This window comes from Rhodamnia argentea, chromosome 7 (assembly GCF_020921035.1).
Source record: "Rhodamnia argentea isolate NSW1041297 chromosome 7, ASM2092103v1, whole genome shotgun sequence".
Lineage (NCBI taxonomy): Eukaryota > Viridiplantae > Streptophyta > Magnoliopsida > Myrtales > Myrtaceae > Rhodamnia > Rhodamnia argentea.
In genome coordinates, this window is record NC_063156.1 from 101,675 (window position 1) to 125,491 (window position 23,817).

Genomic DNA, 23,817 nt, shown 5'->3' on the forward strand with positions numbered 1-23,817 from the left:
ATGATACCTTAGGTTGGAATATAAGCAGATTTGGCAGGGTAGGTATCGGATTAGTTGTTCTTTTGAATGGGATGCCAGGGAGAATGGACATCACCTACCTACTAATCACCACATTTATAAGCACCTTCTTGCTTAGAATATTGGATTTGACTGCAGTCCCCTTAAACCCGGAGGGGAAGAAGTAACTTCCGGAAAATGCTTCGAGACACAAGCGGTTTGCTTTGGATCGAAAGACATGAACTCGAATACAATTTAGAAGTAAAACTCGGAAAGGGAAAAACAAGGAAACATACGATCACAAGCCATACGATGCAACATATCCTTTACTGCTTTTACCTAATGAGTAAAGAGGTCTTTTGACTTTTTTGGGCTACATTATTAGCTACTTTGAAGAGAATTTTTTTCTTTTCTCCCTTTTGAGAGATTGCTTGTTTGGCTTTCTAAAAGTGTGCATTGAAGAATTGTGGCGAGATGAGTGATTGCGCAAGACTCTCAAATGCGTGCAAAGGTCAACCCCTCGCTCTCTCTACCTTCACCGAAGACGAACAGCTCTCGTTTACATCGGTATCAATTCCGTGCCTCCAGTTTTTCCACAACTAACTCCCTCTTTAATCATACTACTTCCTTCATTTTCTTCGCCTTGTCAGCATCTTTCTCATCATCTGATATTTTAGCACGCAACGTAACGTAAGCATATTTATCCGGCATGGAGATGAAACAAAAAAATGTACTGAAAACGTTGAAGATTATCTGTTATGGATCAATCTGCACCTTCATAACTAGCACGGTACCCGAGTACAGACGGAACAAAAAGACTTGAATCATGTCAAACCCCGATATATTTGGATTGCTCCTTTTCGATACATATCAACGCCTTATTTTTTTTTTTTTGGGAATATTATACATGATCGTAAAGTTTAATCATGTGATATGGCGGCATCCGAAACGTTAGTTGGGACTTCAACTGAAGTGATATGGAGAGATTCAAACGCAATTAGCAGCAACCACTTATCTGAAATTTTTTTTAGAAAGACTTGCTCTATTAACATTTTCAATAGGTTGTGACATTGGGAATAAACTAAGACAGACGAAGAAATCATATGCACAAAAGATAATTGTACAGTAATAGGCATATCCACACGAGTCTTATTACAAACCAAGAGAGATGGACCTATAAAATCACAATCCAATGTTTCTGTGTTCCCTATTCCCTTTGACTGCAAACTAGCTTCGGACCTAAATGGTCATGCATAAAAGAAAGAAAGAAAGAAACCTCCGACATGACTTAATTGTACACTGTGAATGCTACAGTCTTAAAATATTCAAGTATCCCCGTCTGTGGAACAACTGCCCTGCATGAAGCTCCATAATACGAAGGGTTGTCTTCGGTTGTACAAATCGATGATTTATCATTGCCTGCAAAACAAGTCTATTCATTATCAGATGGAATTGGAACAAGCAAGCTGTCTCGAGTAACTAAGTGACTTAAGTGGATCTATCTTGTCTACAATTCTTGGGAAAGATCACGTCTATAAGGAAGGATGCTGCGCATGGCGTATGTGCATCTGGTTATTAATCCTGCAAGTAGGCTTCAAAACCATATGTAGTTGTCCTTTGGACTCACCGTATGGCAACATTTAGGTAAAGTAATGTTTTCATTGGTAGAGATGACGTCTTGAAAAATTTGAATCAGATAAACTGAGGGAGACAATAATACAAGGTACACTCAAGACTGTCACATTATTTAGCATATCAATTTTTCTACACCGATTCATAGATGTAATGCAGACATTTATTAAGCGAGGAATTTTACCGGATGAGTTCTTTCCAGAAGGAGTCGGACACCTCATCCTCCATGAGCCGATGAGGATCTCCCCAATTGTTAGCTTCTAGCTCCAACCGATCGAAGGTCGTTGTCGAAGTGGATGAAGAATATTCGTACATCTTGCTCTTCTCGGACTTATTGATGGACGAAACAGGATGACCCGGCGAAGCACATACGAGTGGAGGGATTGAATTTTCGAATGGCATCGGATAATTGTTGGAGTTCAACATGGAAGGACAAGGTAATTGAGGCTCTTTCCCCTCGAATGATGTCGAAGCAGAAAAGGCACCAGACGGTACCCATCCATCACCAGCTCCAAACCGATCAGAATATTCATTTGCGATTCTATTGTTTTTCAAGTAATCCTCCAGACGGTGCTCGTGACCGGAAGAAAAAGACGAAGATGAGCCAACCAAGTTCATCAGGAACGCATCAATATCATTTACGGGTGGCGGGTTACCATTGCCGGTAGCACCAAGAACTTGCAAAAACAATTGGATTCTAGCTAGTTGTGTCGCGTCCGACTGCAAGTGTAACGTCCTCAGAGCGTTATTAATTTCCAAAGGGGTAGCAAATTGATTATTGCTATTGAGCAAGTTGGTGAGGGTGAGCAACTGTTGCAAGTTGGAGAGAACATTGAGGTCGGCTCTGGGCTGGTGAGTCACTGGGTCTATACCCATTTGGAGCAGCTTCTTCTTGAGATGAGTGTTCCACAGGTTCTTTATCTCATTGTCGGTACGCCCTGGAAGATGAGTGGCTATGGCCGACCACCTGAACGATGAAGATCAGAAATAAGATAAACCGTGACAACAAGTTAGTCGCAGATGAATTGCAGAAGGAAGAAGAACATTTTCTCCTAGCTAGCCAATATATAGGGAACACGTGAAACAAAACACGCACTTATATGAATTTAATCTTATAATCAATCAAGTCAAATCATATATAATACTTGTTTCCAAGAACGGCATGGAGGTTGATGATCATCTGCTTCTCTTCGTCGGAGAAGTTGCCTCGCCTGATGTCAGGCCTCAAGTAGTTGATCCAGCGGAGGCGGCAACTCTTGCCACATCGGTTGAGACCGGCAAGCCCCGGGAGAGATCGCCAACTTCCATGGCCATGTCTCTCTATGTACTCCATCAGCGTCCTGTCCTCTTCTGGCGTCCACGGCCCCTTCTTCAGCGATGTCTCGTTCAACTCCTCCCTTTCCATCATTGCTTCACTCTGCATCTGCAGGGGGAAACTTTCAAAATGGTAACAATCAACCAGTGGCTAACTGCAGCTTCTAGTTCATCCTTAATGCAGCAGCAAGCGATGGAAAACCTTTCGGAAGTGGAGTCTCTTCAAACTGCTGGAGTTATTTATATTGTATTTGTGGGGGGGAGAGAGAGGAGGGGAGTGGGTATAGCTTTCACATGCGGGTTTACCATGATTTCGACGTTGGAGTAATGTACAAGGATTTTCCCAGGAGGATGGAAACATCCGCTAAAGTTCCGAGCATGTCCTCGGCCCCATGGTCAAACTACTTAGAAGAGTCATGCATTCGACTATTCCTATCGTCATACATGACAGAACTGCCTTAATTCCTATTGCGAAATGCATGACAATGAGCTGGGTTTTCATTTACAGTTGCATGTGTATATGTGGTTGTGAGCAATACACGTTTTGAAATAATTTAAGTGAATATGGGGGATATGTAGGGGATAGATAAGAGAGTAGATAAGAAGGTTAAGAGGGTCAAATCGTCAATGCTGGGGGGGTATTGTAACGAAGAAGATACGTGCGCGGGGCAATAATTTCAATCGGAAGTCCGCACACGAAACTGCAGAAGGTGATCCTTTGGGAACCGACCTACCAACCAAACTTCTAACGGTACCCGTTTATAATATTTGCTAGTCCCGCAAGCTATTCCATTTCCCACATCACTTTCTTTGGCTCCTCACGAACAATGCACTAACTTCGCTTGCATGGAGATCCAAGTACACATCATCACCAATACCATGCATTCTAATCGCGACCCTGATTGTCTCCTCGCCATGTGATAATTTTTTCCGAAGTGTAACCATAGGTATTCATCTCGAGCATGTACGATGTTGGCCCGTGAAAGTATGTGGTTGTTTTACCTTCATACGGTTACATGTTCGGCTTATTCCCTGCCATCCCACTTGGCGGATCGCATCTGGATTATAATCATCATGTGCATTCGTCGAGAACCTCTCTCCTCAAGCTCCTCGCAGAACGCAAAACATGGGCCAACTCGACTCCTCAACTCATGTTTGAATATAGTAGGAGCGAATAGTAACCATTGCAGCTTGCATCTGAATGGGTTTCGCAGGCAAAACTGCTCTCGACTGGTGTTGGGAATCGGGACATACTTAATGATGTTCGCAAACTGAATGTAGGGATATTATAATGAGAATGTTCAGCGACACAAGCAAAAGAAGTAGGGATCGTGGTTAAGCTGCCACAAAATTTAATTAATGCGCTCCTTTAATGAGAGAACTTGTCGGGTCAAACGGAACCCGGATTTCGTTATGGTTTTGTGCGATGGTAAAGTCCGTTAACCCCGAGGAGTGCTTAATTGTCTCTCTTTTTATGAATTTGTTGGGAAAACCTAGGTAATATAAAATCTCTATTGTGTGTGGCACTTTGATCTTGGGAAAAGGATGCGGAAACATGATGAGATCATTCGTGTTTTTGAGAAACCCTTTTCCCCTGAGCTAGTACGGAAGGCTAGGTGTGTCAAGATGGAACTGAAAACCTGAATAATCGAATCGAACCGAACCGAACTAAAAATTTACGCATTTCAATTCGGTTTGCTTTTTGGTTCAAATAATTGAAAAATAATCATTCCGTTTTTTTTCTAGTTCGCTTCGATTCGGTTAACCAAAACGAATTAAAAAACTTCAAAGTAACAGTTTTTTTTGTTTTTTTTTTTTGGGGCAAAGGGCCAGCGACCCCCGTCGGTCGTGGACAAAGGGTCGCAACCCCTCGCCGAGATTGGCGAGGGTGGCACGGCCCTTGCCGACCAAAGCCTCGCATGCCCTCACTTTGGCCAGCGAGGGCCTGGCCAAGGGTCATGAAGCCCTCATTGAGGGCAAGCAACCCTTGCCCACGAGTTGGCAGGAGTCACTGGCAGCCAGCGGCTCCACCGGATTTGAACCAAAAGAGGAAAAAGAAAAGAAAAAAGAAAAATTGAAAATCGAACCGAATTGGATTTTTAGTTCCGAGCGAGATTCGATTCGGTTCAAATTTACACTCTATTGGTTCGATTCGGTTTGATTTTCTTCAAAAACCAAAAAGAACCGAATCATTGAAACTCCTACAAAAGGCACAACTAGCATGTCATCTTTATTTACAGAAATTGAATCTCAAATAACCAAATCTCAATATTGTGGATGAAATAAGTTGTTATAAGAAGTAAATTAAGTCTGTGGCATACTTGCAATTTAATGTACACAATGGGGAAGACGATGCCAATTTCCCGGACCGTGCTATCTACGTTGAACAGAAGTAACACACATGCTAAATATACCGAAATGTCGCCTTTTGTTACGAATGTTGACATTTTACCAACCTAAGATTTTGGAGCACGACGTTATTTGTTTAGTCAAATCAATATATATATATATATATATATGATGGTACTAAAGTTATGTTTGTTTTGCAAAAAATGCGAGGTTTTTAGAAAATATTTTTCGAAAAGTTATTTTCAACGAAATTGACAATATTTTTCGATACTTAGCTAAAATGTAAAAAGACCCGAAAAATATTTTTCAATAATTTTTTGTATTTTTGTTTTTTATTTTTTAAAAAAATGAATGTTTTTAATTATTTATCTTTATTTATTTATTTATTCCTTCTGGTTTCGCCAGTGCAGGGTGGAATGACTTAACCTTTTTCTTTTGCCTCCGAGGCATGATGTTGTTGCGGACAGAGTTTAGAGCAGCGTTAGCAGCGGAAATGGTGTCGTTCTAGATCTGCATGAGAGTGGCCTTCTTGGACTTCCTCTCGGAGGCAGGAATCACCGGCTTCCCGAGCGCCGTCGGCTGACACTCCGGATACGACGTCGCAGTGGACAATGACGTCGAGGACACAATTGAGGGATCCGCGGTTATGGGATCCATGAGCGTAGTCCCTGCCGATTCCTAAAAACACAACAAGAGGATGAGGGAGGAAGAAATTGAGTTCGAAATTGAGATGCCTACGTGAATTCTGGATCCGCGAGCTGCTCAGCGGCGGATCTAGAGAGGAATTACTGCATTTTTCGTGGAGACAAGCGGTGTGAGCAAGAGAGACAACTCACTGCACGGTGCTGAAGGTTCCTTTGCGGCAAGGCTGGAGCTCACTGGTCGGCGTCATGACCGATCGCCGAGCTGCTAGCCATCGTCAAGGTCCGCGGTCAAAGGTGGAAGGAGGAAGGAGCGACGGGCAGAGGAAGGAGGGGGAAGAAGGAGAAAAGAAAAAGAAAAAAAAAATTAAATTTTTAAAAAAGAGAAAAAAAAATAATTTTGAAATTTTGAAAAATAAATAAAAATGAAAATAAAGTAAATATATAATTGAAAAAAAATACGAAAGAGAAGAGGAAGGAAAGATGAGGAAAATATTTTCCTCTTCTTAGAAAGAAGAAAATATCTTTCTCATTTTTGAAAAGGTTTTTTCTTTGGATGGAAAATATTTGCTTAGACTAGCTTATTTTCTGCGAACCAAATGCCGAAAAACATTTTCCTTGTTTTTCGCAAAACAAACCGAACCTTATCCTCCATTTGTTTTCCCTTCTTGTGTATGTGTTTTTTCCTATTGGTGAAAATTATTTTTCATGACTAGTTTATTATTATTTTCCCTCATCTTTCCTCCACTCATCATATTCTTTTTCTTTCAATAATTTTTTATTTCTCTTTTCTTTTTTTTCTTTTCTTTGCTTTTATTTTTTTTCCTTCTTCCTCGGCCATGTGAGCCAGCCAACTTGAGCTCGTGGGGATTTGGCAAGTTCAAGCTCTTTTGTGGCTACCGCCGACCGATTGCGGTGGAGGAAGAAGTAAAAAGAAAACGCAAAAAAAGCTAGAAATATCTATAAAAATATTGGATTTTCATTACCAAACAACAAAAAATATTTTCAAGTCTCAATCAAACACAAAAAAATATTGTCATTTTCTAGAAAATGACTTAATTGTAAACATTTTCCACAAAGAAAATGACTTAATTGTAAACATTTTCCAAAAATGTCCCATTTTTGGAGGGGCGTTGTTTATTTTGCAGAAAATATTTTCCTAGAAATGAGTAAACGGAAAATGTTTTCCTACCAAAACTTAAATCGAAGAAAATGATTTCCTCTTGAAAAATTGAAAATCACTTTTTCAAAATATGAAACTATGCGCTTGGGCATATGAATCTTAACACTCATTCCAAGCCCTTGGCAGCAAGGTCAGGTTTAGGTCCATCGAGACCAGACCTCGGGGTCTCGACCAAGGTCTATCTAGGTTGTGCCCGATACCCTAGCCGGTGCACTCGAGTCCATCAAGGCCAAGACACGCTTTGATGGACCCGGGGCCTAGCGCTAGGGACATGGGCCCAACCTCTATAAACTCGATATGGGGCGCTAGGGAGCCCGGCACCATTCTGAGGCTTGAGACTGTTGTGAAAAACGCCAAGAGATACGCAAATTCAAGCGTGAAAAAGCAAGGATGAAAGTAAATAAAAACACGAGACATGATATACATGGAAAATCCAAAACAGGAAAAACCACGGGAAGAGAGAGGGTTTCACTATTTTTAATCACGAGTACAAACGTACAATCAAAGAACTAAACATTTGACAAGAAGAAAGTGAAAAACAAAGGATTTGAGGACAAAGTAAAAGGCTCTGAGACAGAAGCAAAAGCAAGCATTGCAATATAATATGCAACATATCTTTTTTATGGCCCCTCTAAAAAATCCCAAAACAAAATGAATGGTCCAAAATAACATTGTCACTAATTTGAAAGTCAAAATATAACAAAGACCCCAATGCCCATGTTGAGTTCTTTTGACTACATATACACAAATGACTAGCACCCAAACAGGGTAGGAAAATCAATTTTTCTTATCAAACGACAGAAAATATTTTTCAGTTCCTTTTTAGGTCACAACCAAACATCGAAAAGTATTGTCATTTTTCCTTAAAAATGACTTCTCGAGGCCAGAAATGTTACTTTTTTTTTCGCAAAATAAATGAATCTTGATTTGATCGAGTCGAGCTATGCTGACACGTAGAAGATATCATGAACCATGGTGCTGGCATGGAAAATGTGAGATCTTTGCGTGGAATCGGAGAAAGGTGCATGGCAAACTGGTAAACAAAAATAGTCAAAATAGTGCTGAGAAAGGAAACAAAGGAGTTAGTGCCCAGATTTGATGGTGGATCGTTTTACGTACTTCCCTCTCTCGATACCCTTTCATCCCACCTACATAAAGCACACCAGCTACGGCTACAATGCCTAGTGTCGGCTCCCAAAAGCGTAACTGCGTTACTTCTTTCTCGTGGGTAATTTTAACTAGGGTTCTGTCCAAAAAGGCTTTTCAAAGTAATCCCATCTTATCCGTTTGAATCAGACAACTCAAACATTACCTCACGCTCGGTCAACCGGTCCGTCATCCACTTTTCGGAAACCGCATGGGATGAATTATGATAACCATAGTGCAGACCGGTGATGATCGGCCATACGCGATCCCGATTATTTTTCAAATCATCAAAGACATGAACGCTTGCATTCCCCCTGTGTGTGCATAAAGAGTTAATATATAGTCTTATGGCGGAAATAATGACTCCAGCGTAGGCGATGGAACGGGGATTCCATAAGTTACCCGTGAAAAAACGGGTATGTGTGGGCGTATAAAGTCATATTCTTATGAATGGAATAATAACTATCGAGCGTAGAAGTCGACGGACTGAAGCTATACAAGTCACAGATAGAAACATGCATACAGAGTTAGCAGGGAAGTGGATGGGAACAAAACAATAGGGAAAGACTCTCAAGTCAAAGAAATAAAAAGATGAAGAGATGGACGTGACGGCCAACGACAACAGAGAGTTGGTTTCTTGAACGGGATCGCAACTGCTCATCAAAGGTCTACGCCAGTCCAAATTAATGTAGCATTTTAGGCGTCGCTATCCTGGGGGGGACTCTGTTTTCAGAGGGCGTCCAACTACGTCTTCCAAAACAGCACCTTGTACATTTCGACTGAAACTTGTTCATCACCCATTCTAAGCATATCCCAGAAGTCGACTGACTCCCAAGAACTGAAGGGATTTATCGGAACCGAATCGGACGATCACACAGAGAATCGAGAAAAATTAAAAAGACGCACGAAATTACCCAGATTCACCCCAAGATTAGGGCTACGTCCCGCAAAGAGATTTCACTATATTTTTTTCGGTTTACGACCAATTCAACTCAATACAATGATAAAACCGAACAAAATATATATACCCAAAAACGGGCTAAAAAACCTAAAACCTCTTAATTCCACCATACGGGCCAACTTAAATAAAAGCCCAAACCCGTAGAGGTTTCGGGGCGCCGCCCCGAACCCCGTCCGCTCACCGGCGAGCGGGCGGCCTGTCTCGCGACCGGGCAATGGAACCCCGTCGGGAGGCGCCGCCCCGAACCCCCGCCCACCGACCAGGCAGCGGGACACCGTGTCGGGGCGCCGCCCCCGAACCCCCGCATCCCGCGCGTAGGGGTCATATGTCGTTGGGTAACACTTCGGTTTCCCTAAGCTCACGTGGGCGTACCTGGTGTGAGAAACAAGGGTCCCTGAAGTATTCGCCAACTCCAACATTCTCCCACTTGGTGAATACTTCGCGCAAATGAGAGCCCTTCCAATATCATTCTTCTTCAATCCAATCGCAGCAGAGCACCATTCAAACTTTGCACCTGTGACGGCTTTAGTAAGAAAGTCCGAACTATTTTCTACCGTGTCGACCTTTACAAGTCGAACCTCATTATTCTCCACTTTTTCTCCGATGAAATGATATTGAATATCAATGTGATTTGTGCGTGAGCGCGATTCCGTGACGTAAATACATGCCCGCGATCGCGATCCACGCTATAAATAGAGAGGCTATGGCAAAGAAAAGGAGAAGGGCGGATCATTTAGACATGTGGAGTTGCCAATTGGCCAAATGATTGTAGGGTGCTATTTGTGTGCACAAGCGCGGGTCGTCACGGAAAGGACTTGATGGGCATATCTTAAGACTAATTGCGGCGACCCTTTGCCTAAACTGCTTTAGGGTTTGCGTCGTGGCATTTCATCTTATCTTCTTCTCGCTGTCCCCACGCTTGAAATGGACGGCTCTCACGCTTCGCAGATTAGATCTTCATCGAGTGTTTTGTAGGCCAAAATGATCGAGGAATTGAAGTAATTCATGGCCGAGATGGCCACAGATATGTGGTGGCATGGCACAGTAAGGTTAGATTCTTCGTCGAGCAATCCTCTCTAGGGAGGTAGGGGAACAGCCCCGTTCAGGCACCACCATCGACCTCTTACCTCCACCGCCACCGTGTTGAGATTTAAGTTTGGTGAAGTATTGACTCATGGCCATAGTCTTGTTGCAAGATTGGAAATAGCTAGTTCTCCGACTTTACGCCATTCCTCCTCGAGAGCAGCGCCGGCAAGTTATCCCACACCTCCTTTGGGATCTTGGCGTTCTTTATATTCCATAACAACTGAACAATTACCAAAAAAAGTCCTAAGCCTATCGTAATTCTGTCATTTCAAATCTAAATTTTCTCTATTTTTTGTCATGAGTTATAAGCGTTTGCATTTATGTCAATTCAGTCCATTTGGTCAACTTTGATTGCTCTGCATTGACGTGATAATTTTTATTAATATTTTGATATTTTATGAATTATTCATTTATTCATCCTTTTTTTCTAGCCTTCTTCCTCCAGCCAATTGCCATAATAAATAGAAAATTTGAAAAATATCATATTTTATCCTATTAGTGTCGGCTAGTCAAAGTTAATTGGTCGGATGGACCGAATTGGCACAAATGCAAAAGGCTTATGACACAATAGGCAAAAAAAAAAAAAAATTAGATTTAGGACTAAATTGTTACTGACATTTATGGTAATTTTTTCCTTAACAAACAACCCATCTTCAATAATCACTACAAGAGCCTCAATCACCTTACCAGCTTTTATCTTCCACTTGCTCAACTCATCCGCTTACGGAACTCAAGATATACACCATCATGACTTGGTTATAATGCCTGGTACCATACCAAGTAAGCCTAATCTCATATCAACCGGCTTCACAGTCCGGAGCTATGCACTAATAAGACTTCGGCGTGCTTCGATCCTTGACCGTGGGCTCACTGTTTCTAACCACCTGCTCCGATACCACTTGTTGAGAAAGTTTGGGGACTCAACTAGAGAAAACACATTTTTCTTTATTCGAAACAATCTCTACAATATTGATTGGGAGAACTGCTTGCACGCTAACGTAAATGAGAGCACTTGGCTATTCGAGGCCTTCAAAAGAGGATGAATCTTAGGAGCGACGTCTTTTGCAATTCACAATAACAAAAAGAAACGAGAATGATTCTCAAACGGTACGCACATGCTTTTACCTTCCTGTCCTTGTCATATTAATCTTCAAACTTCAAAGGGTGTTCCTTATATTGCGTGGAGGAAAAGTTGATGATGGTTTATGGACCAAATGACATGCAAGTGATTGTTACTTTTCTTATTGTCATTGGAAGGTTACATCCGTTGCGTCTTCACTTCAGAAAATTACTTTTGGTCTATGAATAGTTACAATCAAAAGATGAACTTCCTATTTGCGAAAAATATCGAACCAACTATTTTCCCAGATGATTGCAACCGGCTCCCCCTGCTGTTTTTTTTTTTTTTTCCTTAATAATGCATGAAATTTGCTTTTGTTTTGCCTTAAACAATTTGCATGGAGGATAATTTTGAAAATTTGAAATCAATGTGTGAAAGTTCATAAATTGTTACATTATAAGAATGTCTATACAAAAAAAGATATTGACCACTTCATATGGTCTTAGATCACAGTATCGGTTTATATATTCCAATCCAATGAAAGACATAATAATAATGTGACATTTGTTAGGTTTGCTTTGCCAAGAAATTATTTTACACCCGGTCCGGCTGCGGATACGAAGAAGCACACGGATCACACTTTAATAGAGTAAACTAGAATCTATTTTACGCATGAAATTTCCTCTCCTCGTTCAGGACACGTGGTGCAACCATTACATAAAGTATGGATGATGAAGTTTGTCCGGATGGGTAATTAGAAATGTACGCCGTGGTATCATTAATGATAGCAACCTGATCTCCTTCTTCGTGAGCATATCTTGCCGCCGACATTACTGAGTGCGCAAAATTTGAAATGAAGGGATAAATTAAGGAAGAAAAAGCAAACGAATGCATGATTATTCTTGGGTCAAAACTTGGACATCATTTAATTTTGTTGATAGATTGCAACAAGATGATAACTTTGGATAGCCCTCTCGTCTCCCTGTGATGAATTTACAAGGGTGTCCAGCATGAGGAAGTTAAGGGATTATAAACCGCGGGAAGCAAGAACTTCTTGCCACGGGCCCCACGAACATTGAAAGCACCGCCGGTAGCGGGGTCGACCCGGACCTTGCCGGTGTAACCGGGGAAGGCTCCGCTTCCGAATACGTTAGGGCATGCCGTCCCGGCTTCGGTCGGGTCAAATATGGAACCTCCGTAGAAACCGTTGTTATAAGGATCGGTGACGATTCCTGCTAATGCCGAGGCAAAGGATATGACCATGGCGTCGGCGCCCACATTCCCGCTCGGCGGCCGCAATGTCACACCTTTCGGCCCGTAGTCGGATGGGTAGAATGGCCATGCGCACGTCCCCGGGCACTCAGTTTCAGGGTCACCTACCACAATGTATGGCTGCCCCCCTGCAAATATTAATTCAGTATTGTCACGTCGCTTAACTTATCAATTTTATACGGTTGCGGAAGCTTGTGCACCTACAACGAGTCGATGAATATACAAATAGATTGATTGATCATGGTACATACCGCTGAGTCCGTGTAGGGAGCACTTGCCCATGCAAAGGCCTTGAACGGTGACGCCTCTGGCGGCAAAAATGACGGGGATGATGCTCTTGTCCCCGCCCGTTGCCTTTTGGACGAGACCGGGGATGAAGTCCACGGTCAACACCTTGCCGACGGAGTAGAACTTGTCGGTGACCTGGCGCACCACCCTTACCCCAATGGGAGGCACCATGCCCCTCCTCCTTGGCTGGTAGCTCTCAACGACGCGCCACCAGGCGGACACCTGAGGCTCAATGTAGGCCCCGCGGGGGCCCCTGTAGTTGAGGGACTTGATGAAGCTCCGGATCACGCTCTTCTGGATGCGACCGGTAGGTCCGTACCACACCAGCCCTAATTTGATATTCCCGGTGAGGAGAGGTCCTCCATGGTATGTAAGCCGAGCAGGTCGGCCACCGCCGCCTCCTCTAGGGGACCCGAGCGCAAGAGGAGAGAAAAGGAGCAGCAGGAACAAGGAGGAGATAAACAATAGCAGAGGCTGTTTCGGCAGAGAAGACGCCATGGTTGAAGATTCCTGCGATTAGGCGCCCTTGTACGTCTCCTCTCACTCCTCCTACGTTTGGGCTTCGGAGGTATTTATACACAAGCATAAATGGTTTTTGGGGGACTGGATTTAGCTTTAGGCCGAGAGACAGTGCAGCCACTGATTTCGCACCGCACGACCGCCTACATTGGTGGATTCACCTTAAAAAATACGAACTTTATTAGAACGAGAGAGACAATCGGGTATGATAAGGATGTCTAATTCTGGTGGGTTTAACGTCGACCAAAAGACAAGAAGCGGTCAGACGAAGGACAGGGCATTGCATGCTTGCGTGGGGGTGTCATCAAGAGATTCACTTCAGACCTGTAGAACCGAAATGCAAGGGGTGAACGTCTTGCCAACTGCAGAGCAACTAGAGGTGAGCGAGTTCCCGATTCCCAATTTCCCGAGCCAAGGACCGCACAGATCGGTTCGATCCGATTTTCGGGCGGTCCAATGAAACCGGTAAACTACTCAATAATCGAGGAAAAAAAATATCAAATGAAGCAGCAAAACCACCGAATCTTAATAAGAGGAGGCGATGAATGCTCAAATTGTTAATTATTTGTAAATAAAACGCAAGACCCTCTTTAATTTGTGTGAAATGCCCAAGCAATTGCGCTTCAAGAGGTTCCACTCCCTAGCTTTTATATTATACGAGAGATTGAGTTATCATTTAACACAATCTCATCATTGTACACCAAACAAACAATTATCCCCGAATCAGTGCACCTACTGCACAGTGAGAAGCGAGAGAAAGCAAGTCAAAATCGACTGGTCTGTGGCGAGCAGTCCGATCCGGTGCTGTATCTTCGAAATCGAGAATCGAACTGCCCAGTCACCGGTTCTAATTTTAAGGACTGAAAATCAGACCGTCGCCCTTTAGAACCAAGAATCAAACCACCGATCCAAGCAGTTTAATTCCAATTGGCTCGATCCGACTTGTTCACCCCCAAAAGCCACACCCATTAATCAAATAGTCCATGAATGGCAGTGGGTATCTGTTTCGCCAATGTCCCCAAAAATCAGCGAAAACGTAATTTTTTCGCTCTAATTACGACAAAGGCAAGAGATGAGATTTCATCTATATCGCATTGTTCGCTGTACGAATCATCATCAGACAATGATTTTGTAAACACAAAAGAAAAAAAAAAAAAAACAAAGAGGTTATTTGCTTTCATTACAGGCATATACATCCTTCATTTGCAAATGCACGTTATATCTCACCCTCGAATTCTGGTAAGTAAAAAAGAACCAAAAGAGAAGAAAGGTAACGACATTGACATTATTCCAACTCATTACAACAATAGGTGAAACCATACACAGGTAAGAATACAAGTAAACGCAGACAGTACGGCCGCATCCCTCCTTCAAGCACTAACAACAGGTTGATAAAACATACATATAAAGACACTCATCTCTAATTCTCAGAGACTCGAGGATTCTCTTGTTCTGGGCTGCCTATATTAGAGAATGAGCTTCTTTACATCTGGACCATCTACCGACCTTCCTTTCATCGTTCCATAGCTTTGCAGTAATCGACTGGAAACCCATCCGTATGTATCTCATGACGACCGTGACAAGATCCCTGCAGGACAAGTATTTGGTTTTTTTCTTTTTTCAGACAACCTCACGTCTCAAAATGCTCAGACTCAGACGACTAATTTATTCAATCTATTTTCACAGAGATAAAAACCCAAGACCATCAATGCCATGCCGGTAGTTAAACTTAATAAGAGCATAGTGGGAAAGGGATCATTGCCAAAGTTCTGCAAAAGAAACTGCCATCCAACTGAATCTAAAAAAGGAGAACAAGAAGAAGAACAAGTAGTCTCTCGTTTATCAAAAGAGCAACTGGCAAATAAAGCATCATAGACCCACGTAGCTATTAGGAAACTTACAGCAGTGAGCAAGGAGATCGACAGGCCTTCACAAAGTAAACAAACAAGTACGCATCATAATGCTTGCTGTCAATCAGATAGAAACCGGGCAACCTCCGAATACACTTGAATGACATTTTCTTGTACAGGTGCATGGCAGGAATATTATATGATATCACATGCAAATAAACAGCCTGACAAGTGGGGATGCTGGAGGCATACTTGATAACCTCAAGAATAAGTGAAGACGCTGCACATCAAAGAACAGGCAATTTAGTTCCTTTGGTGCTCACAGAAACAGGATAAAGAGCCAAGGAGAACGAGAACAAGAACCCACCTATGCCAAGATTTCTGTAACTATCTATCACTCCCAGCGTCAAAATGTAGACTAATGACCATTCCGATTCTGCAGAATTATAATTAAGCAAATCCACAATCTGCGAGCACAATTTCATTAAAAAAAAAGTCATATTTCAGAAACTTATGCTCGTACAGTTCCAGACCATTGAGGTGTATTATAATCCCTTAAAGAATCTTCTTCAAATTCATAGCACAGAATCCATTTCCAGATATGATCACGCTTAAGGAAGAATGACATACTAAAGGAGCTTTAATACAAATGATCACCCATGACAGTATACAAACCTCACTGTCTTTAGCAAGAACAACCCTAGCTGTGACAAATCCAATTAGCTCATCACTTTTTCCATCATCACGGCTATGGTCAACAGCTGCCCAAGCCACTATACCACGTCCATGGACAACATTTTGGAAGAACTCAGATTCGTACCTGTAAATCCAACCGCTCATTTAGGAAAAGAAACCACTCCATCTAAATATCCACATCAGTTAAAAACCTCAAAGGACAAAAGTGTTTACAGGGCTAAACTACCTAATGGGAAATATATCCCCATGAATCTGCTCTAAGATTTCCAGATCAGATGGGCGTATGGGCCTATAGCTTATGGTCGGATGGCAACAGGTTAGCGTGACCATCGTCTATCAAGATCTTAATCCCCAGCAAAAACTGGATATATGTGGAGAAACCGTAGAAAGACCGCTCTTCCCATTTACGCCCCATCAGCTGCCACATCCATGCAGTAAGAACTGTAAACCAACAAGACAATTCCGCTTCAAGCTCTATAATTACGAAAGGTCATATACAAGTTCATAAGTAAAATAAAAGCAATAGAATATAATAAGGCACTGTATCGATAATCTTAAATTCAAACCAGACACAATTGCCCTGCATAATGGAAGGATGTAGAGCATCACATCACAAGCCAAACAGATCTTAGGGTATGTTTTTTTCCGGGGAAAACTTCATGATAAAAGAAAATTTTTTCCCCTTTTCAAGTTGGGAAATTCATTTTCCTAACTTTAAGGATGCATATTTACTTTGTTCGTAAACAGTTTCCCGTTGAATACTCATTTTCAGCAAACCAAACACGTAAAAGTCCAGAAAACCGACTCACAGAATATTCTTTCACTCAAACAAACACAAACCTTAGTGTTCTATTTGCACAGAGAAGAAAATGAAAGGCTAAAAGCAACAGCTGAACTGCCTATCATAGCATTTGCAGATGCCAAGTACCAAGGTTGCATGCACTCATCAATTAAGATTTTGGCCCAGCGACTTCTACGGCTGATAGCAAATGATTTAATTCAGTTCGAAGATGCTCCAATAAGCAAAAGGAAAGAAGAAAACTTGTTCTTTGCAATGAACTCCTCGAAATCCCAAAAAATTTCACTCGCTATGTTTTCTTTCTTTTTCTCGTTAGAAGGTTCACATGAGTAAGTCAAAACAGTATCGAATTATTCCCTTTGTGCAGATGCGAACACTAGAGAATAACCAAAGGGCGACTGACCCTTTCGCACCACACAATTCATTTTTCGCTGAAAAGGTGACTGCAGCCATTAACACTTATTTGATGATACTTGAAGTAAGCTGGATTAAGCCCAGACCGCATAACAAGGTAAAAACGACAGATGAATGAACAAGTAAACTGAGAAAGGAAGTTGGCGGATGTCTTTTTCTTTTGTCAACAAGGAATGTGATCAATCACCAGATTTCAGTCTCTTTAGACAATAAAGGCGGAACAGCAACCATGCCACTCATGTGGCCAATCGACGAAAACTTGATATTCCAAATGCTATAATCCCTTTTCATAGGTTAAAAGAGCTACGCTCAAACTTCCCAGCAGGCAGCCACAGTGACAAGTATGATTGGACGATACTAGTCAAAGGTGCAGAACAAGTGTTAACAAGTATAGAAGCAAGGAGCTGCGATCTCATTAAACAGCATGTGAGTCCTATAACTGGTAAACTGCTCCAATAACTCTTACCACACTCTAGACACACACAGAACGCCGCTGGACCACCTGCCCAACACCTATTTCTCACAGGCGAAATTTTTCGGGCCGATTGCCAAATTGCCGAAAACAAAGGCATACAACGAAAGTGAGAGGTGACCCCGCCTCGGAAGTAAACCTCCGGTACGAGTGTGGCCACGTTTACGCAACCAACCACGAGTCCATCATCAAGCAACCCAGACAGGACAAAGAAAACGAGAGAGAACCAGGGGGACAAACTAGAACTTGAGAGCTACAACACCGACATGATACAAAAAGCTAGGGGTAGGAAGAAGAAATGATCACCACCAAAAAAAAAGAAACAAAAAAAAAACACCCACGCGGACTCGTGGGAACGAGAAACAGCAAGGATAAAAGTAGGGGAAGCCAAGGGAATGGCGAAATTGGAACAAGAATTAGCAAGGGGAGGAGTAAGAAACGGACTAGGTTAGGTACACACTGATTGTCATGTGGCCATGCGAATCAGGGACAGGAGACCTGGAGTGAAAAAGAGGAACCGTTTCATACGATCGGAGACAAGACACAGAGCCGAAGAATTTTCTTGGAGGGAAAACGAGAAATCTTGATATGAAATTCGATTGAAGAGGGGAAGGGAACAACTTGGAATTTACCTCATCGGATGAGAAAGAAGAGGGCGGGCGGGGACGATGACGATGGATTGGATTGCAGGAATGGAAGAGTAGGGCTGGATTTATTCGTTCGTGTTGGCCGGTGGACGGAGGGGGAGATGGAATCTGGGAATTTTGCTTTGCTTTGCTCTGCTCTTTCTGCGTTCTTGAGCTTTGCTTGCTTTTCCACCCCTACTTCGTCAACGGACTCCCCCTCTCGCTCCATCCTTTTTTGTTCTTTCCTTCGCCAGTTCTTCCCCCTTTTTTTTACCTTTAAAATATTCTCTTCTTTTCCATTTTGCATCTTCGCATTCGATCCATTTCGTCATTTAATACGAGGGTAATACAACGAAAAATCTCAAACTACACTGATACACTTATAATAAATTTATTTTAAATTACTTTTTAATCACGAAAAATTTTAAATTAATACACATGTGATCCCAAACTATTTTTTTATCATCAAAAATCATACATCGATATATCTATAACAAGTTTACCCTAAACTAATTTATTTTATTACGAAAAATCTCAAATTAATACACATGTGATAAATTTACCCCCTCTTAAATTGAATTAATATCACTAAAAATTATAAACTAATACATTTGTGATAAATAAAAAGTAAATATCCCGAATCGATATACTCGTCAACTGTCGCGTATCATCCAACTCAACAATTTAACAATTAGATTTAACAAAAATTAACGGAGGGTAAATTTGTAAAAAAACGTACCAGTTTGAAATAAATTTATCATAAATGTATTAATTGAAGATTTTTTATGGTCAAAAAAATAATTTGAATAAATTTATCATAAATGTACCAATTTAAATTTTTCGTAATATGAACCCTTTAATATATTGTATTTCAAAATTGTAGTTTCAATAACAGAAGAGAGAGAAAGAGGGGGATCCGATCTGTAAAGCACCTGTTTTTATTACAAAGCAACTTTAATCTCAACGAATTAGTTCTATCAAAGTCTAGAATTCTATCGACGACACTCATGTTTGCTTGTCCTTCCGACATTATTATTTAGACAGGAAGTTTCTCTTCTCGTTCTAGAAATCTTTCCATCTCATCTTCTTCCGTGCATATTATAACTAGACATCCTTTCCTCAATACATAAACTCAGAACACAAAAAATTCAGAAAAAAGTTTGCAAGCAGTTGAGAGAGAATCCAACAATACCAAACACCTCGCTTTATCTCCTCTTTGGTTCAACTTAGCATGGCTTCATAGAGGACGAGGAAAAAAAAAAACAAGAGAGTTGCATACTACTCCATAAAAGAGTCATTGGGAGAATTCTGATCTCTCAAAAGTTTTCAAAAATCACAAACGATGCCGGATCGCCATCTCATCTTCATAATGCTGCCATTTCTTTCCTCATTTTTTGCGGAATAATCCTTCGGAGTGTTCCATATCCTTGTGAGATAAAGTATATTATTAGACTTCCATTCCTCCCCTTCATAAACTAGATTTTGCTCTTCAGACTTCCGAGATCTGCTATTTCGACTTCCTTTCTGGCTCAATCATCCTTTTGCTACAGCACCATCTGTCGGGTCAGCAGACAGACTCTGCAATTGAGACCGGAACTCCACCATGCCGGGCCAAAGGATGGAAGTGCACCTAGGCGGGATAGTTTTGTAATAACATAGGGTTCCCCAATTTGCACGCAATCATGGAGCAGCACCAGTCATGATACACTGATTCCGCGTTCATAGAACACCACCAGTCATAAATCGGTGCTTCACTACAGCTTCTGCTATTGGTCGTTTTCGGTAGTCGGGATTGAGCATAGCCTGCAGGAAGGAGGATGAGAACTATTGATCTTATCAATGCGATAACCAAGGAAGCAAGATCCTTGAGCTGTAATCGTGTAGAGTCAGTTTTCTTTTTCTCACTTGCACCCGGTGCATCATGTACCTTAGATTACTACAAAATGGAGGAAAGAGGGGAAAGTAACATTAAAAAGAAACGAAAAAGAAAAAATGGTACTTCAGTTCAGGATGGAAGACACCCAAAAGACCATCCGGCTCCAATGTGAATTTGAGAGAAACACCAAATCACTCTCTAATCTTATATCCTCGTGAAAACAGTATTCAAACCTGAAGCAACTCCCAACCAGCTCCATCACCTAGATCGAGAAACTTCACGGCTTCTAATAAGCGGTCATCTGCCAAACAATACCTGCCAAAGAAGATGAAGGAAATTACAACGAATAAGACCAGGGAGATACATCTTCATGAATACAGGACAACAGCTAATTCTAGTAACAAAAATAAGCATCTCTATTAAAGTTACTACAGCCAGTTCCCCCAACAAAGGCCCAAAATCCTGTCATACAGAATGGAGAAATCATTAAAGTATATGGTCAATTTTGTCATCGCTTCTGTCCATACAAGATAAAGAACGTACTTATCTTAAAAAACCAAGAAAAAGTGCACAAGCATCATTTCACATATCAAAGCTCCAAAACCTCTCAGCATCTGTATGTATTGCATTGAGACAAAGCATGGAGTATTTGACACCAAAAAGAAATAAACCAATCCATATTTAAAATGCACAAACTGGACACATCGCGCATTCAGGCTGCAGCACTTCTTTCTAGAGCATATAAATATACATCCAAAACAACCAGAGATCTAGGAGTATGAAGCATACTCTCTTGTGGCTTCAATATCAAGTTGGAAAGTGTTCTCCAGTAGCCTCTGCAAAATAAAGGTTTAAAATAACCTTAGAAGATATTTGCCGTGCACTGCAAGATGTAAAAGAAACAATCCCAAATATAGTGTTGCAGGAATTAACCTTATTAAACATTTCAATATTATTGTCCTGACTTTACCTAAAAAATCTAGTTGTCTGGTTCTTAAGGGAAAACCTTAAGCAACACATTGTATATATACATAAATGTAAGAAGCCAAAAAAAGGATTTACCAGTAAATCAAAAAGTTCAATCTAAAGTTCTTTCCTTTTATTTATTGTCTTTTGGAAAATCTAAATCATACAAAAGCATGCTCTCATATAACATTAACCATTCAACCCAAAAAAAAAAAAAATTAACATTAAAAATGTGTTAAATCGGCCTTGTTCTAACAATCAATCTTCTGACGTGGATTTGAGCCAAAAAACAAATATAAACTTTTCTTTTTTCTTTTTTCTTTTTCATTGCATGTACATACGTACAAAAAAAGAAAAAGAAAGTTGTGCCCCCAAACAAATGTTACAAATGGCGCTTACTTGCAAAGAGAGGCTATCAATTATGCCTGATTCACAAAATGGAACAAAAGCCAGGTAAGCCAAAAGAAGACCCGCTTCATATCTGAACAGGAATTACAAGATGATTATTCACAAGTCACAATTAAATGACGGCATGTAATCCGAGAATGTAAAATTTCCATAAAGTACATGTCATCTGCTATAGCAAAGTCTCTTTTCTCAAATGCAGTAATGGCACCAGCAGCAGCTGCACGTCTCCAAAGTTGTTCAGAGAGAATTCCACGACCTTCTTCTACGTATGGGTACCTAGGCCACAGCAGATCAGCTTAAAATTAATCAGGCAAATGCTGCTCTATTAAGATCATAAACCATTGTAAAAAAACCTAACTCTATTGACTATGAACCAATTGCAAGACTTGTATCAAGTCACATATATAAATATATTACCAAACTTAATTGCAATGACTAGGAACCCCTAGGAACTTGGGACCTTTCGAAGTGACAGTTCTTCAGTACATCACTTTCATTCATCTAAACTACCAAAGTTCCAATTTTCAACTTCAATATAAAAGCTAATCGGATGACGAACTACAAATTGATGTGTCAATGACAAAATCATAGAAATTGACAAAACAAAAATTCTATCAAACAAACAAGAAAGGTAAACCTACAACAAACAGAAAAAATCTAGTGTTCTTCATCCAGTTTCATGTTCATACGATTCACTGTCCTTGCAGTAGTTCAATTAGCAGAATATGAAAGCCAGCAACATGAGCATCGGCCCTTTTGCATGACGAGGCTTCACATACTAGCAAGTGACTTGATCATACCTGATATCAACAGAAAATGCTAGGTCTCGAAGCCGTGGAACCAAGTAAGCAGCATCCCTCTCTGTTATGGTACTGCATTAATCGAACAGAATAGTCTGGTAATGCAATCCAAGACTTAGCGGTTGCAGCATAATAGTTAAAAGGCATCATTTGAAAAACAAAGAATGAACAGCCAGAAACACACTTGAGAACAACAGAAGAAGGACCAAGACTCTGATGTAGCCTTTCACGCTCATGCATGAAAGCAAGACCGCGCATAGCACCTTGGAGAAGCTTAATGACGAAGAATCTTTTGCGACGGACCATCTCCTCTCGTTCAAAGTAGTTCCATGACATGCCTACTCCCAGAGATCGGCTCTTTGATAATTTTTCACTGGAGAGTTTTGCATAGTCTGCAGCACTATATATGCCATCATTCCGGAAAGCAAGCCACTGCGAAGGGACACTATCTATCCTGCTGTAAGTCGAAAAGACATTTTATGCATTTGAGCAGAACTGGATATACTTAAACTAACCTGTTCCCCAGTTGTCGTCTCAAAGCCACCTATCAGCATCAATAGATTCTGAGAGATGCCCTTTGGACTGCTCTGCATCATTGGGTAATTTGGTATAACAGAGATCAATAGAAATGTGAACACCCGTAATTGACAAGCTTTTTTCCCGGTATTGGTGTTCGTGACAAAATATGACCTGAAGGAAGGCATGAGAATTGAGCTCGTTGGCAGCCATCATATCGGCCTCAGTACCACCAGCTCGTTGTCCAGGATACACCTATCGTTAGTTACACAGGACAACCAAATTCGTAGGAATGATGATTACAATGAAAGGATTGACGAATGCATCTAGCAGGGCCTTAGGACTAGTTCAAACAGTGACCTTAAAGACGACGGAAGAGCCAGCGAGGGGACCCTGGACGACTCTGCCTTCGTAAAGCCTGAAAGAAGACTGCCACGCAAGTGAGAAAGAGGGTCAACAGTGATTAAGAGGAGGAGAAGACTCGGGGGGGATGCAGTGGCACCTGATTTTGACGCTTCCTTCACCGACGTCCTGGGTCTTGAACTGCCCAGAAGTTGAACTCGATTGGAGGCCCGAATAGCTGCGACCCGAGGAGCGAACAGAGTAAAGACAAGAGAAGAGGGAAGTGAAAGTAAAGACTGATAGTGGAGGAGGATGGAATTACCTGGTGATGTTGATGAAGCCATAGCTGCCCAGAAGGCGTCCGACCTGGAAGGAATCGGGGTCGGTGACGAGGTTGAGAGTGGCTTTGCAACTAAGAGCGCGAGGCTTTTGAGTTTGAAGAGGAAGCGAGATGGGGAGGAGTGAAAGTGGAAGCATTGTCCTCTGGATGAGGTTGATGCTGACGCAGAAGCAGAAGCAGAAGCCGAAGCAGAGGGAGGTGAGGCTGGAGTGGGAGTTGAACTGTTCATAAACGATGAGATCGATCATCGAGGCCTCGGCCTCG

At 41.5% G+C, this 23,817-nt stretch overlaps 4 protein-coding genes and 1 long non-coding RNA gene across 7 annotated transcripts; all 5 read right to left on the reverse strand.

The window, feature by feature from the left end:
• Positions 1 to 47: 47 nt before the first annotated feature.
• LOC115743562 lies at positions 48 to 18,151 on the reverse strand. Its single transcript, XR_004015707.1, has 3 exons — positions 18,021 to 18,151; positions 9,586 to 9,595; positions 48 to 59 (listed from the first exon to the last, which is right to left on the reverse strand). It is a non-coding gene; the product is annotated as an uncharacterized LOC115743562 (long non-coding RNA).
• LOC115743511 (transcription factor MYB53-like) lies at positions 1,046 to 3,165 on the reverse strand. Of its 2 annotated transcripts, XM_030678334.2 has the most exons (4): positions 2,775 to 3,165; positions 1,975 to 2,596; positions 1,814 to 1,941; positions 1,046 to 1,416 (listed from the first exon to the last, which is right to left on the reverse strand). In XM_030678334.2, the coding sequence occupies exons 1-4, from the start codon at positions 3,050 to 3,052 to the stop codon at positions 1,410 to 1,412; spliced, it is 1,035 nt and encodes a 344-aa protein (XP_030534194.1). In that variant the 5' UTR covers positions 3,053 to 3,165; the 3' UTR covers positions 1,046 to 1,409. The 2 variants fall into 2 exon arrangements, with proteins under 2 accessions (XP_030534194.1, XP_048138481.1); XM_048282524.1 differs by having other exon boundaries at positions 1,814 to 2,596.
• Positions 12,272 to 13,609, reverse strand: LOC115743532 (protein EXORDIUM-like 2). The gene is made up of 2 exons (XM_030678359.2): positions 12,893 to 13,609; positions 12,272 to 12,769 (listed from the first exon to the last, which is right to left on the reverse strand). Exons 1-2 carry the CDS (start codon positions 13,425 to 13,427, stop codon positions 12,363 to 12,365), a joined length of 942 nt encoding a protein of 313 aa, XP_030534219.1. The 5' UTR covers positions 13,428 to 13,609; the 3' UTR covers positions 12,272 to 12,362.
• Positions 14,709 to 18,511, reverse strand: LOC115743545 (histone acetyltransferase MCC1). Of its 2 annotated transcripts, none has more exons than XM_030678384.2 (6): positions 18,312 to 18,511; positions 16,221 to 16,435; positions 15,974 to 16,118; positions 15,666 to 15,765; positions 15,350 to 15,578; positions 14,709 to 15,036 (listed from the first exon to the last, which is right to left on the reverse strand). In XM_030678384.2, exons 2-6 carry the CDS (start codon positions 16,322 to 16,324, stop codon positions 14,910 to 14,912), a joined length of 705 nt encoding a protein of 234 aa, XP_030534244.1. In that variant the 5' UTR covers positions 16,325 to 16,435; positions 18,312 to 18,511; the 3' UTR covers positions 14,709 to 14,909. The 2 variants fall into 2 exon arrangements, with proteins under 2 accessions (XP_030534244.1, XP_048138482.1); XM_048282525.1 differs by having other exon boundaries at positions 15,974 to 16,130.
• A 932-nt stretch (positions 18,512 to 19,443) lies between these two features.
• On the reverse strand, positions 19,444 to 23,816 carry LOC115743503. Its single transcript, XM_030678313.2, has 12 exons — positions 23,536 to 23,816; positions 23,374 to 23,451; positions 23,232 to 23,289; positions 23,046 to 23,126; positions 22,871 to 22,942; positions 22,540 to 22,787; positions 22,356 to 22,427; positions 21,715 to 21,831; positions 21,547 to 21,628; positions 20,971 to 21,017; positions 20,415 to 20,496; positions 19,444 to 20,108 (listed from the first exon to the last, which is right to left on the reverse strand). Exons 1-12 carry the CDS (start codon positions 23,799 to 23,801, stop codon positions 20,025 to 20,027), a joined length of 1,287 nt encoding a protein of 428 aa, XP_030534173.2. The 5' UTR covers positions 23,802 to 23,816; the 3' UTR covers positions 19,444 to 20,024.
• Position 23,817: the final 1 nt, after the last annotated feature.

Bases quoted from the DNA above. Each gene is read 5' to 3' on its own strand.
- LOC115743511 (XM_048282524.1), bottom strand. From the start codon at position 3,052: ATGCAGAGTGAAGCAATGATGGAAAGGGAGGAGTTGAACGAGACATCG. The intron at 2,597-2,774 runs GTATTATATATG...TTCATCGTTCAG, and splicing joins CATGCCGTTCTTGGAAACAA to GTGGTCGGCCATAGCCACTC.
- LOC115743532 (XM_030678359.2), bottom strand. From the start codon at position 13,427: ATGGCGTCTTCTCTGCCGAAACAGCCTCTGCTATTGTTTATCTCCTCC. The intron at 12,770-12,892 runs GTATGTACCATG...TAATATTTGCAG, and splicing joins CTCCCTACACGGACTCAGCG to GGGGGCAGCCATACATTGTG.
- LOC115743545 (XM_048282525.1), bottom strand. From the start codon at position 16,324: ATGGTCACGCTAACCTGTTGCCATCCGACCATAAGCTATAGGCCCATA. The intron at 16,131-16,220 runs GTAGTTTAGCCC...CTAAATGAGCGG, and splicing joins GGGGATATATTTCCCATTAG to TTGGATTTACAGGTACGAAT. The intron at 15,579-15,665 runs GTGGGTTCTTGT...TTTGATGTGCAG, and splicing joins TTACAGAAATCTTGGCATAG to CGTCTTCACTTATTCTTGAG.
- LOC115743503 (XM_030678313.2), bottom strand. From the start codon at position 23,801: ATGATCGATCTCATCGTTTATGAACAGTTCAACTCCCACTCCAGCCTC. The intron at 23,452-23,535 runs GTAATTCCATCC...CTCGGGTCGCAG, and splicing joins GGCTTCATCAACATCACCAG to CTATTCGGGCCTCCAATCGA. The intron at 23,127-23,231 runs GTCACTGTTTGA...AACTAACGATAG, and splicing joins GCTCTTCCGTCGTCTTTAAG to GTGTATCCTGGACAACGAGC.